The sequence below is a fragment of the Dunckerocampus dactyliophorus genome, chromosome 15 (genome assembly GCF_027744805.1).
Source record: "Dunckerocampus dactyliophorus isolate RoL2022-P2 chromosome 15, RoL_Ddac_1.1, whole genome shotgun sequence".
In the NCBI taxonomy this organism is placed as follows: Eukaryota; Metazoa; Chordata; class Actinopteri; order Syngnathiformes; family Syngnathidae; genus Dunckerocampus; species Dunckerocampus dactyliophorus.
In genome coordinates this window covers 11,382,281-11,399,310 of record NC_072833.1, presented here as the reverse complement: position 1 = coordinate 11,399,310, position 17,030 = coordinate 11,382,281, and the positions used below count along the sequence as shown (strand labels likewise).

The 17,030-nt window shown below is 43.7% G+C and overlaps 1 protein-coding gene across 3 annotated transcripts in view; it reads left to right on the top strand.

Annotated features, from left to right (window-relative positions):
* Positions 1-17,030, top strand: part of nlgn2a (neuroligin 2a) — a 116,473-nt gene that overhangs the window by 66,404 nt on the left and 33,039 nt on the right. For all 3 annotated transcript variants that reach the window (XM_054753974.1, XM_054753972.1, XM_054753973.1), the window contains one exon: positions 8,324-8,473. In XM_054753974.1, coding sequence (XP_054609949.1) covers positions 8,324-8,473 — 150 coding nt within the window. The remainder of the gene's footprint in view (positions 1-8,323; positions 8,474-17,030) is intronic.

Here is a 17,030-nt window from a genome sequence, read left to right as displayed (position 1 = left end):
ATTAGTGCACAGGTGTGCCTTAGACTGCCCACAATAAAAGGCCACTCTGTAATGTGCAGTTTTGTTTTATCCACCCACACGACGCCACACACACTGTCTGCCATCTGCCCTGAACAGTGTAAACCGGGATTCGTCCCTAAAGAGAACACCTCTCCAACGTGCCAGATGCCATCGAATGTGAGCATTTGCCCACTAAAGTCGGGTACGACGACGAACTGGAGTCAGGTCGAGACCCCGATGAGGACGACGAGCATGCAGATGAGCTTCCCTGAGGCACTTTCTGACAGTTTGTGCAGAAATTTATTGTGCTGTGTGATAAAACTGCATATTACAGAGTGGCCTTTTATTGTGGGCATCAAAAACAAATCATAATAAACGATAAATGGCCCCCGGGCTGCACTTTGAACAGCCTTGCCATAATCTGTTTAAATTCTGACATAAAATATAACCTTTTGTGATAAAAGTGGTATTTTCACATCCTCCATATTTACTGCAAGTGTTGGTAACATATGTATTTTTTTGGTTTTAATATGTATTATTGTTGTAAGTCTTCATGAGAACATATTGGGATCAAATAGCTTTTTTAGTCTCTTTCATCGAACGACATGAATCCGGCAAAGGTTTTACTCTGCCATTCCCCAGACATGGAAAGACAGAATCCTTGCAGCTCACACTGAAATGTTTTGTACATGAAGAATGTTGAACAAAAGAAAGAGGCAGGATGTGAACGTTGAGTAGAGGAGCAGCGCGGGTCAACCGGAGTCCAAAAGGCTTAAGGCTGGAAGAAAAGGATGCAGAACATGGAACGAAAGAAAGAGGGAAGAAAAGGAGGTTAGGAGAGGAGGTAAACAAGTGACAATGCTGGCGCCTGTGTCGTCTTTGTCTCATGCGGCACTCGGGAGGACAGAGGCGCTGTGTTGCAAGCTCCAAGCTTGGATCGGCCTCCCAATTCGCTCAATTTGTGGAATTCCACAAGGAGCAAAACAAAGAGTCCACCATCTATAACTGCAGCGGTGGAGCTTTTGGGGGGGTGCAATTAGGAGGAAAAGACAGAGAAGAAGCTGAAGAAGAAAACAAGTGCAGAGTGGTGTTTTCAAAAATGAAATCTGTCCAATAAAATCAACTTGAAGGCACGTGCCCCAAAGGCCATTCTAGCCAATCGGAAGCCCGAAGAAAGTTTCACCTGGAAAAGGCACAGTACAATTCTATCATATGTGACCCAAAGCAAATAAATGGACAAAAAGTGGACAACAAGACAAGCCTCCTACTCTGGCTGACAGGATCCCTAAATATACACATGGACGGAATGCCCGCGAGGGAGAGGAGCAAACAGTCCAGGCAGAGCCATGCTGACCGAGAGGAGCACTTGTGTTCTCCGAGGTGTTACGGAGCCAAAGAAAAGTCTGTTGTATTTTGCACCGTCTCTCGGAATGCACTCCTTTGATTTCACTTTTTATTATTTATTTATTTTTGGTCTTTTTTTTTTTTGCCGACACTTCATGAGCAGAGTGTTGAAGCTGCAGCAGATGTTTATCGTTCAAATAGGCAGGAAGTGAAGACGAGCACCTTGCTTTATCAAGCAGCTGCAAAGTCGCTCCAGAGCCTACAGGAGTAAGACATCATTGACCTTAACAACACAGTACAGTACAAATGGATGGAAAATGACTGGTTTAGCAAACAACATATTTATAAAACTCATGCCAGTAATACAAATATTGCTAAAGGAACACCTTTCTGACAGGGTGGGGGGTGTCAGTGGTGTGTAGTGAAGTTCATGCCTGGTGAGACACTAACTCCTTTGGAGTTTTTTATGTTAATACAGGTTGCTCATTGCTCAATCCAAAAAAGTGGACAATAATTCGTGAAAAATTAAAATTCAGATACGTCTTAGACCCATTTTTTAACACATTTGTGTTCTTACTTTTTATTTGTATATGAAGTCCATGCAGCCGTTCCTTCTCCAGGAAATGTTCTGATACTTTGTTGTAAAAGTCTGATTACCTCTTGGTGAGTTTGGCTTGACTGCTAGCTGGTAATAGCAGGGAAAAAAAAAAAAAGCACTGGTTTTTCCTCTGTGGAAGGACATCAGTGACAAGCACCTTCCAACTCACACATGCCCCCATCAGGGCGCCTCCCCTCTCTTCCTCGGGTGGGTGATACTACAGATTTTAGTATCAAATAAACACAGGGCCCGTATCACAGATACCGATACCAGTAATTTTTTACGTGAAGATTTTTCAAGATCAGTGAGTGATTTTGTGATTTTTGCCTTTCGTTTGTTGATCACGGCTATAATCACAATAAAACACGGGACATATTAGGCAATAATATAACATACAGTAGGACATATAAACAATATAAGCCAATGTAACAATATCAACAAAATAGTACAATTAATCCCTTTTATTGCAAACAGTTGTTTGAGCAAAATGAAGAAAATAGTGCAAAATAAGTAAACAAAAGCAAAAAATACTATTGGTTCCTATTCAAATCATTTGGCCCTCCTGTGTCCCGGTATTCCCTATACAGTATAAAAATATCGACCATGTTATTTGAACAACACAACAAAAAACACCCAGATATTTGTGGAAATAAACATGGAAGACAACTGGCAAATATTGATCTCATCACGCTATCATCGATAATATTGATATTTGGATCCATCGGCCCACCTCCTCTCTGATAGTCCCATCAAAACCAAGCTCCGTTTTTGAATGTTATGAAATTATGCAGGTGCACCCAAAGTTGTGGCCCGTCACTTTTTGAGCCAATCAAACGCAATCTGTCACATGACAAGTTGTCACCAAAATGCTCTTTTAACCACCGCAAACTGGAAGTGGCGATAATCTTATTCCACACACACCCAAACACATATGCGTGTTCGATGCAATCAGTACGGCCCTGTGATCCATTGCGCCCTAACGACTGGTCTTTGGGCAGGCGCCGCAGCCCGTGGGCAGGCTCTGCCACTGTGCATCTCATCACGGCCCATTCATCACTGAACGTCTTATCTTCACCGCTGGCCCTCCGTCACGGTGACCTCCTATTGACTTTTGCACATGTGACACCAGCACACACACACACACACACGGAATTATACATGTCAGCCTCAGAGCTTTTGCACACCATCATGTTTTCTTAATGAAGCACATATGCTGCATGTTTACATTGACGCCTTATTACGGGATCTGTTGAACTTACATGACTTGGAGATGGATATTGGAGAGGTTATTGCAATAATTCCTGCACATCAGCGTTCAAATTACATGGCTGCCCACCGTATTTCTGCCTGACAAATGGACCTGCGGCACAAAAAAGAAAAACACCTCGTCTGTCAGTTCATCATTTGCTGTGGAATGTGAGCGTAAAAGGTCGATATTTATCTCTTCTCTCTCGCACTGGTGTGTGCCCACACATGATCATGCTAATGGGAGCTAAACACAAATAGTGGGAAATTTGAGTCTAAAATGGATTTAATGCTAATGTGCAGTTTTTGATATCAGTATGCCACACTGGCTTCTCTGGAGGTGAATTACTTTAAAGCAACAGTATGGGATAATTATTGGTGTAGAGCCACTGTGGTGACTTAGAAATGACATTGTTGACATGATAATCTTTGTCTGGGAAGCACACAACTACTGTAGTATTAATAGCATTTGTGCTAACACAAGCCCAACATGACCAGAGCGCTAGTTGGTGGTCACCATCATAACAGCTGAGATGCATCCCCATGATTATGAAGTGACGGGACACAAAAATGACTAGTCGTGTCTAATTTTCTTATTATCAGTGAGTGTCTGTTAAGAAAATTCTTACCGCTGAAAACGCTCATCAGCAAGCTGGAGGATTGGCGAGGAGAGCAGAAGGTGGCATCGGCGGGCGTTGTGCTCAACACGAGCGTAGGCCTAATCGTGCCGTTGTCTGCGTTCTGCTTGAGAGCATCGGAGCTCCTTGGGGTGCCCGCCTGCTGCTGCCATCTTGCTTTGTCTTTGTTTGTGCTCGTTCAAGTTTGCTTAGCACAGTCAGTGTGTTCAGCCTCATTGCTTCATGTTTGCTGTGCTCATCTGGACTGTCGAAAAGATTCCAATTTGATCTCACATTTGCATACTGGTGGAGACTGAAGGTGTGGTGGCGCAAGCCAGGCTTTAAAACAGTGACCACAGTGGAAAGCCTGGTTTATGCTCCTGCTCCGGCTCGCTCCTTCCCCTCCAAACCCTCGTGTGTCGCTTGCCGTGCACCTCAAACAAATGTCACGTTGTCTTGTGGCTGTGATTGGTCGGCTTTTAATATATGATTTCCTGTGTATACAGACCAGTTTCGTGTACGCATTCTCCTCCGATTTTGGATGGATATTTACAATAAAAATGACTGTTGCAACGCTGATTAGTTCCAGCTCCAATAACACTCTCAGTCTGTAATTAATTGTCATTGTTCACTCGTTGCGAAGGGTGCTAACAAGCAACAGTATGTCGTCGACGAGTATCATGGTTGCTCAAGTTGCCTCACTTAAAAACACTGCCCCTAATATTTCGGCAGAGAATTGCACATCACGCGTCCAACCCCGACAAAGAGCTATAAAAGAATCCGGACGACACTGGAGGGGATGCCAATGTGATTACACGGAAGCAGAATCGAGACTTTAGTGTGTTGCAGTCTAAAGTGCTTGGCTTGAGCAGCTAGTGCAGCTGCAGGGGAACCATCAGTCAACAGAGGGGGGATCAATGCCATTGATTAGCAAACAGGTAGCTGGGATGCATCCCTTCCAAAGAACAATATGTCAGCGTGTACTGAAAGTCAAAGGGCCAGCTGTAGAGTCGAAATGCAAAGAGAAGGCCTTTCCGTCGTCTTTGTCGAAGCGGTGACCATCTGCCGGAAAGCTTGGCTGGCTTGTCTGGGATTTGTCGAAGCAAGAAAAACATGGCGCACACAGGATGCTGGATATGATTCCATAATGCATTTGTCGGGTTTTGTCTGTAGTTGTGATCGGAGATGGCGGCCAAGGTCATCACGAAGTCTGGTGAAGCGCGTTCGGTAACCATGGCAACAGGCAATCAGCCATTGTCCACACCAGCGTGGCTCATGCTGAGGGACAGAGGCTGTAATCAGTGTTCCCCCTAATTGTTCAAGTATCTGAGCATACACAAAAACGACCTGAGCATTCATTGGACCTCTGTGAGCGGCATCAGACGTGCACGCTGTAGTATCGCACCTGTCCAACACCTCCATTCTGTCATATTTTGTATATGACTGGTTTCAAACAGAAGGCAAGGAAGGCTCCACAATGTAGTTTTCTTCATTCTCAACCTCAGACAAAACAAGACATGCTCTCATACAATTAACCATCACAATCTTGTTTCTAATTTCATTTTCCATTTCTTCTCTTGTTTACCGTTTATATTATTAATCAGTAGGGGCGTTACGAGACACTCGACGAGATTGGGTCCACAAGAACGAGCCGAGCCGATATTTTAACATTAATTTGAAGAAAAGTACAATGAAACAATTCTTTTTTTTAGCCTTTTTTTATTTAACCGAGTCGCAAAACAATGCAGGTGTGATTTGAAATGTTTATTGTCCCACAAATTGGCGCTCAGAGATATTACTGTGAGACCAAATAAACCACTGTTACGACAATGAATCATAATAAGTAATAATAGCACAGCTCACTGTTTTTCTCTTAGCTACTTGTCTTAGTCTATTTATAATTTAAAAACATTTATAATAAAGAACAACATATACATACATTATACATAAATAGGTTTAAGACAAATCTTTGTGTTTTTATTTGTTATTAGTATCAACACTTTAGCTTTTTCTAGTTACATTATGCCTTTTTGCTCTATTGTTCTACTTTTGCTGGGTTTTTTGTTTATCTTATTTCTGCAATGAGCTATGTTCCACAGATGGCCCCTGCGGCACACTTTGGACACCCATGCATGTTTTGCCAGGAAAGCGTGGTGCGGCAAGGCAACGGAGGATTGTGTCCAAACTCTACTTTCTTGACTCTGTTGGTCAGGGGCTGTTACATTGTGGATGTTTATGGTTTTGGGGTTTTTTTGTGCCCTAAGCACTTAATATGTGCTTCCAATAATGCTTTGTACACTCCCACTTCTATATTACGGTCTTATCACTCATCGTAGCCATGCCATAGGTCACAGGCTCAGTTGGCTTCTGGTTGCCCTGTTCTCGCGATACAGCTTTTCACCAAATGAGAAATCTCGTCACGTTTTAATCTCGCGAGATCTCGTCACCGATGACATCCCTATTAATCAGGTATACTTTTATTTCCTTATTTGACTTTCACTTTCTGTTTTAGAGCAGCCTGTTACGGCGCTATTCCATCATTTGTCATTGTATCACTGCAGAACCAAAATCAAATTTAAAAAACAGCGAAAATGATAAAAATACAGCAAAAGGCTCAATGACAGAATCCTTGTACTCTGGCAAGTGTACGATTTTCACGTGGCGTGGGCGGGTTACCGGTTTCAAAGTCACAGTTTCAAAACCGCTTTCAAAACATTTTGCGTCATACCATGATACGTACGATGTGCAAGAAAGTGGAGGTCCAGTGCGGCCACGACATGGGAATACTTTGTCACGTCCTGTGTCATTCGAAACTGGACTTCAGTGTGTCGAAACCACAGGTGCGTGCTGTGTTGCCATAAGTCGGGCGTACATAGCACATGCCCCGGTACGGCCGCGATGTTGTCGCCCTTGTTGGTCGACATTATTACTCACGTCAGGGTCACCGGATGTGTAGATGTGATTGAGAACGAGACAGGAGTGGAGGATAAGTGGTAGTGGTGTACGGTTTACTTTCCACCGATCCACAAGCAACAACCACTTAACAACGTCCCAGCTGCTAACAACAATCACATGATATTCAAGATCTTTTATCACTGATGGCTGCTTTATCTTTCATCTGTTCTTTTCTGTAAACCTGCCAGTGCACAACAATTGCATCCAAGAAAATGGTGTTTCCTAGAAAATGGCCATGAGGGAAGTGACCCAGAAAGATGTTGATGTAACCGTCCTTGCAGCTCAGCGCCAGCCCGCTGCCATATTGGTGGGAGAGCCAAGGTGTGAGCTAAAGCGAGGGGAATTATGGAAATGTGTTGGATAAAGATAGCTGGTGGCCTTTGCTGAGATGCTGAGGACACACAAAGGACAACAATAGAGGACATGTAGCAGTTGGTGTTCTTCTTCTTGACATCTGGTTTCTTTGACCACCGTGGTCTACGCTGATACCCCAACAGAAGACTGCCATGTCAAGCCAATGGCAACTCAAAGGAAATTGTACTTGTTAAGCACGGACAAAGAGACTTGCGATTACGGTTTTGAAAGCTTCTCACGTGACCTTCAATCTGTCTCCACTCAGGTGGGAGCAGCTACGGGCAAAAGGCACAAAGAAGGCAGGCATTAGAGATCATGTTGCCTTTTCTAGCCATGCTATTACTTCTGTTCAAGTAAAATGCTACTTCTCCAGCCAAGGTGCATTACTGTGTTTACAGCGGTGCTTTTTTCGCTGTTAAAATGCCAAAGAAGTCATCTGACCGAGCCCTGACTCCAACACTCTAGAAGCATTTGCACTATTGAAATTTTGAGCAGATGCGTGCGAAGTTTTCAATTGCGCTCGCAGCATCTTGCATTTTAGTGCACATTGATGTTTGACCTCAGTGTGTCAAGAACCAATATTCAAACTTGTTGAATGCACTTGAAGGAAGCATAGACTTCTTTTTCCTCATGTTTAAACAAATAATAGGACATAATTGGATGTTTTTGACCGAGGAGGAAGCCGACAGACTTTATAGTATGAATTGTGGTAAACGCTATACAAGCTTGCTTGTTTTATAACATCATTCATTTTAGTGGAGCATCAACGTAGTTTAACGCATATGCTAACACCACATTAGAGGTGTCCATCCCTGTTTTAGGCAGTTGATCAGGGGTTGCACTAGGAAAAATTAAAATGGCATTCTCAAACAAGCTTTAATTCTAGGCTACATTTTTATTATTACATAATATTACTATAAAGTGCAATAAAACATGAAACTTCATTTTAAAAAGTTGCTTTTACAGCATCTGTGGGTGGCAGTGATGGAGTACACCACTTGGACTTTGTTATTTTAGATAACCACATCTCATTGCTTTAAAAGCGGTCATCCAGCTGCAGGGAACTCTACTCTTATCCTTGCTCAAGTGTTGTTTTCATCTGGCCTTGCAATTTGCCTTGCTATTATCCAACAACACAGAATGTAATCAAAGAGAACACAAACAAGCATCATTGATCCTCCTCTTATGCGCTCCCCTTCTTTTGTTGCAGACATACGTGACCGGAGGAAGAAGCCGGTAATGCTGTTCATTCACGGGGGCTCCTACATGGAAGGCACCGGAAACATGTTTGACGCCAGCGTGCTCGCCGCCTATGGCAACGTCATCGTGGTGACCATGAACTATCGTCTTGGTGTGCTGGGTGAGTGGAGCCGAGGTTTTCTGTTGATTTAAAATGAAAAAGATATCACTGTCTACCTGTGGAGGAAAAAAAACAGTCAGTTTTGAGTATGACTCAATAAGGTCTACATGAAATCTTTTTTTAAAAGGTCTCATCTTATGGCTATGCTTGTATCTCAATTAGGTGTATTAATAGCAGCTGGAAGGTCTTTATAATTGGTGTTTTGGAACAGTGCATCTAATTTGCATTCCATTACCTGATGCTTGGCAATGCATCTTTTATTGCGAACTCATCAGTGCTTCCGACTCCATCTAATAAAAAATTAATCATGATAAAATAAAGATTTTAAAAGAAAGTGCAAAATAATATTTCCTTTTATTTATTTGATCTTATTTTATTTCAGGTGCTCAAACTGAGGCACGCTGTGCTGTGTATATCCCCAAGTACCAAAAAATGGGCAGTCATGGAAAAAATGATTGATTCTTCAGTTTCGAGTATAACATCCATCCATTTACTATGCCGCTTATTAGGATGACTTCGGGCGAGAGGCGGGGTACACAATGGCAGGGCACATATAGACAAACAACCATTCCCACTCACATTCATACCTATGGACAATTTAGAGTCGCCAATTAACCTAACATGCATGTTTTTGGAATGTGAGAACTCCACACAGAGATGCCCAACGGAGATTCGAACCCAGGTCTTCCCGATCTACTGACTGTGTGGCCAAGATGCTAACCTAGGCCACCGTGCGGCCCACAAATATAACAATGACAACGAAAATAGACATTACATTTTCAGCAGTACAATGCTATAGCTACTCATGTAAGAACTTAAGTGATTTTGGTTATTATCAAGAAAGCCATGGAAGTTGTTAGATATCAGCTCTTAAATCCAACTTTATGAGCTATATTTGTTATCATCATCATATTTGTCCAACCAAATGTGCCTTTAGTTGTACCAGGCATTAAAATGGATCAATAAACTGAAGAAACAACAGTGGTCTAATCATTCTTTCCATGACTGTATGTACTCTAAACCTTTGTTAGCGTACGTTCCGGTTTGCGTGTTTTTCTGTTAATGTGGAAAATTTGCACCAACATTTTGCACACATCTTCTGGTTAGCATACAATACGGCACACGTCTCACGTGGACACAGGAACCTGAAGTCAGCTCAGTCGTGCGTCTATGATGTCATCAGGGGTTGCTCTTTCTTCTTTGCTAACTAACACAGTTATGCCACAAGTCTCAAAAATTTGAAATTTGTTTTGCTGTATAGGTTAGTATGCATAAAACAATTCTAAATGCATATAAATGACAAATGAAAGGGATAAATGAACATTTCAGGTTACTTTTACCTTCATCGAAGACGTGATTGTCAACAAAGACACAGTGTGGTAGTGAGATCAACATGGACGCCAGCCTTCCTGTTTTGCTGTGAGTTGTTTCTAGTGTTTATCATCTTGTTTTTCAAATGCTGGCACTTGCAAATTTCATTGGCTCCATTTTGGGTTATTTTGCAGCCGTGATCAAAAGAAAGAGACTTGAGGAGAGAAACACTATTGAATTCAATAAATAACTTATGACAAAGCAGAAAGGTGGTGTTGGTCTCGCTGCCACGCCGTGTCTTTGGGACGAGTCACCTATAAAATACCTATAAAAAAAAAACAATAACCTGTAAAAAAAAAAAAACATTTTTGCCTTACGGATTAATTGGATTTACATTATTTCTTTAAAAAAAAAGATTTTGGATGTAAAACAAGTATGTTTTAGTTAGAGTCCGACCTTCTGGAACAGATAAATGGCGCTAACCAAGGCTCCACTGTAATCATAATCATTATGTATGCAAGGTAGCATTATGTAAATTTGTATCTCTCCGTGCTCACACAATCAATGACATGGAAGCAGAGATTATATTTAACAGCGGTAATGCTAATGCTAACCGCTTCACACCATTCGCCATGTGCTAATGTGATGTTGGCACCAGAGCGGGCTCCTAAATGAAAAAAGAGGCAGTGTAGTGGCGGGCCGAGCAGCAGGCGCGCCATCTCCAGAAGTCTGTGTATGCGCAGGGAATTCTGCAGCGCTAAATACATAACAGGCCACCCAGCGCTTGACCTCACACTGGCGGCCGCAGCGACAGACGTAAAAAAAAAAAAACGACGTGAAGATGAAAGTGAGACGACGCATTCATTCGCACATGATCAATGACGGCGAGAGCAGAGGGCATCAAAGCGTGCGCGCGCGCACACACACACGAAGATGGGGGTGAGAGATGAGAGAAGTGACAGCAGGAGAGAGATGAGAGCGAGGCCAGAGAGCATGAGGGGAGGGGATTTGCCTGCCATGCTAAAAATAAAACCCGCAGAGCTGTTTCAGAGTGTGTAGCAGTGCGCATGTTGTGTGCACTCGTCATGGTGTGTGCGTGTGTGGACAGATATGGCGTCCTCGGAGCGCATGGTGGTCACGTTGGCATGATAATTTTTGTGTCGTGTGTTTGTGATGAGGGTCTACCTTACATGCTACACACACACATGCTTTGCAAGCGTACAGGATGGAGTGAGTGAAGGATGGCCGTGTGTGCTCAGTGCTTCCCCCTGTGGCCACTTATTGCATTATGACTTGTACGTGTGCAGCAGTGTGAGTAACCTGACATGACCGGAGATGATATGAAGACACACAGGCTGCACAGCCCAAGCCCACTGTGCGCACGTTGCACAACACACACTAAACCCACAGTCGCCATGGCAACCCCTGGAAGAATTGATGCTTCCTCTCGACTCAATGGCAGGGATGAGACTGGTGACACACACACACTACGCTGCGCTATGCACGCTAATGGGGTGAAAGGAGATCATCCTAGTGTTTGTCTTCTGTGGAATTTGGCTTTTGAAGCGTACAATGTCACATATAAGTGATTAGACCCCTCACATCATCGTCTCAAGGGAAAATAGTAAGAATGTAGACATATACTTTTAGAGTAATCAGGGCACAGCTTGTGTAACAGCATAGCTTTACTGTCCTCTGAAAATGAGTCAACACACGGCCACTATTGCCTAAATAGCTGGCAACACACGTGAGCAGCAGAATGATTACATTTTGCTTACAGTCACGGTTATGGGCTGCATGAGTGCTGCCAGCATTGGGGGAGCTGCGGACTGTACTGTGAAGCAGAAACTGGGCCGCATGGCAGTTTTCCAACATGAGCCCAAACGCACCTCCAAGATGATAAGTGCCCTGCTGAGGAAGGTGAAGGTGAAGTTGATGGCGTGGTTAAGAGGTCATGTCCTCTCAACACCTGAAACCCACGAAGCACCCGTGGGTCATCCCCAAGCAGAAGAAAGGAAGGTCAAAGAGCGCAAGGTGTATGACATCCTCCAGATGCACTAGAGATCATCACGGAGGAGTGGAAGAGGATTCCAGTCACAGAGCGATGCTCATGTTGGAGTCCTCACTTGATGTTCTGTGAAACAAAAGTAAACATGTGCAAAGAGTGTTTACATCCCTGGTGTGTTCCCCATTTTCCTTCCCCACCGTCCCTCCTCATCGTTTTCCTTGTTTAATCTCCAGTCCCGCTGCAGGCACCTCCTCTCAGAAAAATCAGAGTTATGGGACAGATTAGGTGGGCGCAGGTTTCTCATGTCAAACCGTCAGCGTTGTTAGCGGGGAGCCACCGGCCACTAATAGCCGGGGATGGATCATCATTACGCCGAGATGACAGCCCCTTTTGAGTCGTTCCGCTCCTGAGATAACTCCTGGGTGGAATCCCCCAGCGGGGACTACGCCCTTACTTTGGGGAGCAAAAAGCAGGATTCCGTGCCTGAGTACGCTCACGGAATGCTATTCGTGGATGTAAACAAAAAGGAAACATAGTCAACATTTGAACTCGGACATGAAACCGTACACTCGATAATAGCGTGTACTTGGCTTCCACTCTTGTGTTGCTGGGAATTTGATGGCATTTTGTGAGGTCAGAGGTCACTGTTTTTCACCAAATCTATTTTAAGGAGCTTGCAGTGTGCACTGAGAACAGAAAATGGCCTTCCCCAGCCACGCAATTGGCAGTTGGGTCCAGTCCAACTCGTGATTGATTCATTAATTGAATTTAATTGTGTCTCTGCAGTAAAGAAGCTTGTGCGTAAACAACATATGGCGTCAGGATGCTTGAGTGCTGCCTGCTTAATGTCTCACTGCGGGACAGGTGCTGCTGATCAGATAGAATGAAGAGGCATCAAGTTAAGAGTGAGTGTCGGGGAAAGCGTGTCCCTTCATGCATCTTTTCCCCCCGAACAAGCGGCGGTGAGGTTGTTCCCGTCAGTGGTTGTGTGGAAAAAACAAATGGGTTCCCACCTTGGTGCCTGTCGTTCTTTCATTCAGTCTGCAGAGGCGGCTGTCATTTGAAAGTGACGTGGAAGAAGCAGTAAATATGTCGCACTGGCTTAAAATCTCAGGAACCATCATGGTGCTATGTTCAATAAGACAATTACCTGAATTTCCGGTGTACAAACGGCTAGTTTTTTCTCATGCTTTGAACCCTGTGACTTGGACAGTAATTTATGGCTAAAACTACATTTCCCATGATGCTTAGTGTGCAACTTCAAGAAGTAATGACACGGACGGGTGAAGTGGAAGCTAATATCACTTCTGAAGTCTGATACACCGATCTCTGACACATCTTAAGAAAGTTTGATCAAGTGTAGAATTACTACAGCTTCTGTTTGGACTGTTTTGGACTCAGACCGCCAGCCGTCCACAATCACCAACCGGTCTTAAAAGGCTGGACTGAATGAAGAGAACAGCTCAAGCTCAATGCCTAGTTTGCCCGGAGACGATGAACAGCGGCTGACAGAGGAAGAGAGACTGACAAAGTGTGTGACGGAGGAACTATGAGGCTGTTCAGTTGTGATGCTTGTCAAGACGACTTGAGTGGTTTTAGTTTTAGGAGGAGGAGGACGGGGATGAATGACTTTTCTGGTAGGCTACTTTTTAACTCGCCATGTTATGACGCACTGGAAAAAAGTATTTATTTAATCAAAAGTTTAAAAAATGTTTGTGGGTAACCTCTTGTTGTGTACTAAATACCTCATGTTAAGACATGGATACCTGCGGCTTATAGACAGGTGTAGCCTATATATGTCCAAACTTTTTTTCTTTTTAAATCTAGTGGGTGTGGCTTACATGCTGATGCGCTCTGTAGTCGGTATCGTGCATCAAATCAACTAGCATCTGCGTGGATTTTGATGTTAAATGCTATGACAATTCGATAGTGTTCAGTTCTGTTTTGTATTTTGCACTGTCCATTTATTTTTACCACAGCGGCTTCGAAGTCAATTACATTGGACACCTGTAGGTGGAACGCTGGACAAAAACAAGGCCCTTTGTTCCTGAGTACAACTTCAAATGTGTTGAAAGTTCATTCGCCTGTCCATCACGTAAGCATGTTTGTTGAAAAGGTTCATTTTCTTTCTTTAGTCTGTGCTATGATGTTGTGCTATGAAAGCTCATGGAGCAACTTCCAGTTGTTCCCCATGCTGTCATATTTGGAGAGGTCATATTTGAATGGGTTTCAATGGGAAAGCAATGTTCTTGTACACCTGACGCCTGCCAGCAGGCTTCCAGCACAATCTGCAAATACTCCTGCTTATCTCTGCATCATTTCTCATTTTCCCGCTCGCTGCCTTCCCTCTTCTCTCCTGGCCCATTACTTCTACTCTTTGCCTTTTTCCGTCCACACGCCACTGCATCCATCACGTATGATCCGGAGCTCATGGGACAACTTCATGTGGGAGGCTTTGTCATGGATCGCAGGCTGACTTGGGGTGTAGCCTGGGTATCGCTGCTATATCATCCCATCAAGCGAGCGGAGCACCTGGGGCCAGGAGAGCACGTGCATGCTATTACTGATGTCCTGTGCTGAAGAACACGCGCTGGAGACCACATGAACGCTCATGAAGCAATTGGCATGTGGCAAGGTGAGGTCAAGGGGAAGAAGAGGGCTGCTTCTAACAATCGGATTGTTATATTAATACCCTGAGCATTATCTTGTCCATCTATACATCTCTGTGACCATTGACTGGAGGAAAATGATATTGACAGACGGTGGAAAGCACAAGTGAAAAAACACAAAAAGAAAAACAATGTAAAAAGTATATACTATACATTAAAAATTAATAAAAGCAATGTACGTCACACTTTTAGATTACATTAAGGCTGCCTTCAAAAATGTAAACAAAGATACCTGGTGTGCTTTGGTGCAGTTGGCTTAGCGTTCACCCTTGTGTTTTTGTCATGGGACCAAATGCTGCAGTGCGGTGAAGAACACATGCATAAAGTAAGGACTTCATTCGGCAGCTTTCGTGACATTACGTGATTTAATGAACTATTCCCAAACTAAACACCGTATGCTGGGTTGAATACATTAGTTACTTTGATATTCTTTTATATTCACCATCTTAGATTTAATCAAAAGCGTTTGAAATATGCGGCCATGGCCAAAAGATGCCAGTGAAATTCACAATAAGTGAATTCAATATTAATAAATAGAATATTTTCGTAGTTGTAACATCGAAAACTTGTTTACGATCTTCTACAGTGTTTTAACATTACTGGAGCCCTCCAGACATGAAATAACACCCACACAGTCACCTTTACATTTGTATTACCCAATATAGTAATCCAAGAAAATACGACATATTAGACATAGCCAAACTGTCGATCGTCTTTGGGATTTTTGCCGGTCGATCGCGACAACGTTTTGGAAAAAATGTATTATCATATTAGTGCCCTCACCTCCTAGAGAGCAAGCAACAGGCACACATTTTGTCCGCTATCCCGGCAGCAACCCACAAACCCGGCCGGAGGTACACTAGTACACTGGCTCGCTTCATACACCGACTTTGCGCACACAACAGTAATTTATTGCACATTAATAGGGCTCAAAGTCTGCCTTTGCTACCTCAAAGCTAAGGCACAAATATAACTCCATAGACGTGCACCTCCAAAAATTATTTGAGCCGCGACGACGCCGCTCGTTAAGGGCTGACTGTTGTAGCTCAGTCTGCATCGCTCGTCCACTACACTGAGCCAACAAGCCAAGTAGTTGTGGTTTGCTCATGAAGCTGACGCCACAAGCCCAACCCACACCAAGAGCCACAGAAGTAGGGGCGTAGGGGTGCCCAAAGTGCTGATCAGGAGTAGAGCGGCGATACAGCACAGAAAGGACATATTTGTCACTTCTGCATGCGGTTTACTGTCATTTTATCACTGGTTCAAGTGGCGTTCACATTTGAGCTCAAGTGAGCTGACCTGCACCACAGTTCACGTGCAAGCTGACCGACGCCCATCACTGAAGCGGCCTCGGCCTGTTTCTTTAGTGCACCAGGGTTCACACTTGACCAAACGAACCGTACTAGCAGAGCAAGCCCACAGAGCCCCTTTTAATCGCACCAAACATGAGCCTACGGTAAACTGAAAGAGTTCCTTGCTCGTGCACGTCTTACGCGTGTAAACACAATGTCAACGTCGGGGTGACTCTGCGGTAAGGGGGTGGGGAGAGACAAGGGTGGTGGTTGTTTGGTTCTGAGTGGCCTTTGAGCAGATGTGAGTGGCGGAAGAAGCAAATTGGACTTGGCGCCTGATCTGACAGCTTGGCACTTGTCTTCTACTTCTCCCTTTCCTGTGCTCCATGTCAGGCCAGTAAATTGACTACGGGCCCAGGATGGGAACACAATGAGGGGATATGTATTTTTTTTCAAATTCCTCTCTTTTTAAAATATTCATTTTTTCCCTACTTGAGTTGAAGTCCTTTTTCCCCCCACCTTCATTTCAAAATTTGTGCAGCATGGGACATGACAGGATGCTTTTTCTCCATGCCGACACTTGCACTTGATTACCACACACTGTTGACTTATGCATCAGACCTATGGATAATGCATGGCATCAGTGCAGCGTAGGAGTCCTGCAGCATTATTCATATACACTATGTGTGAAGTGTTGAGGACATTCTTGACTCCCAAATGGAATTTTTTGCTTCTTCATTGTCTGCCTGCACCTTGGGAGGGTTTGTTAACAAGGACTATGATCATGTACCTCTGCTGCTTGAGTATTATTTCATGCCTGCATGAAAAGAAGGAAGCAGGAAAACACGCTCCACGGGGATTTCTGTCAATTTCAGGCTTCATTTTGCCCACCCTTTTCACCCTGAAGCCTCCTACTGTCCTCGACCTATCATTCACCATTTTTCCTCCTTGGCAGGTCTCACTGCGTCTCTAAAATAAATGCTATTAAAACCCCCTACAAAGTGGAAATTAAATTAGTCATTGTTGGGGAGGTTCTAATTTAGCAGTGCAGTGCAGTCTTTAGTCAGACTTAAATAAATATGACATCACTAGCATATGAGTAGCAGATTAAAGATGACATATTTTCAAAGAAGCGCCAATATCCTGTTTAATTTTTCTCTTAGCCGTGAGTCAGCAGTTGTCTCAGAGAGAGCAAACGTGGGCAGAGAAAATTGGTCTGATTGGCTTAAAGCAGGGGTGTCCAAACTTTTTCCACAGAGGGCCTCATACTGACAAAT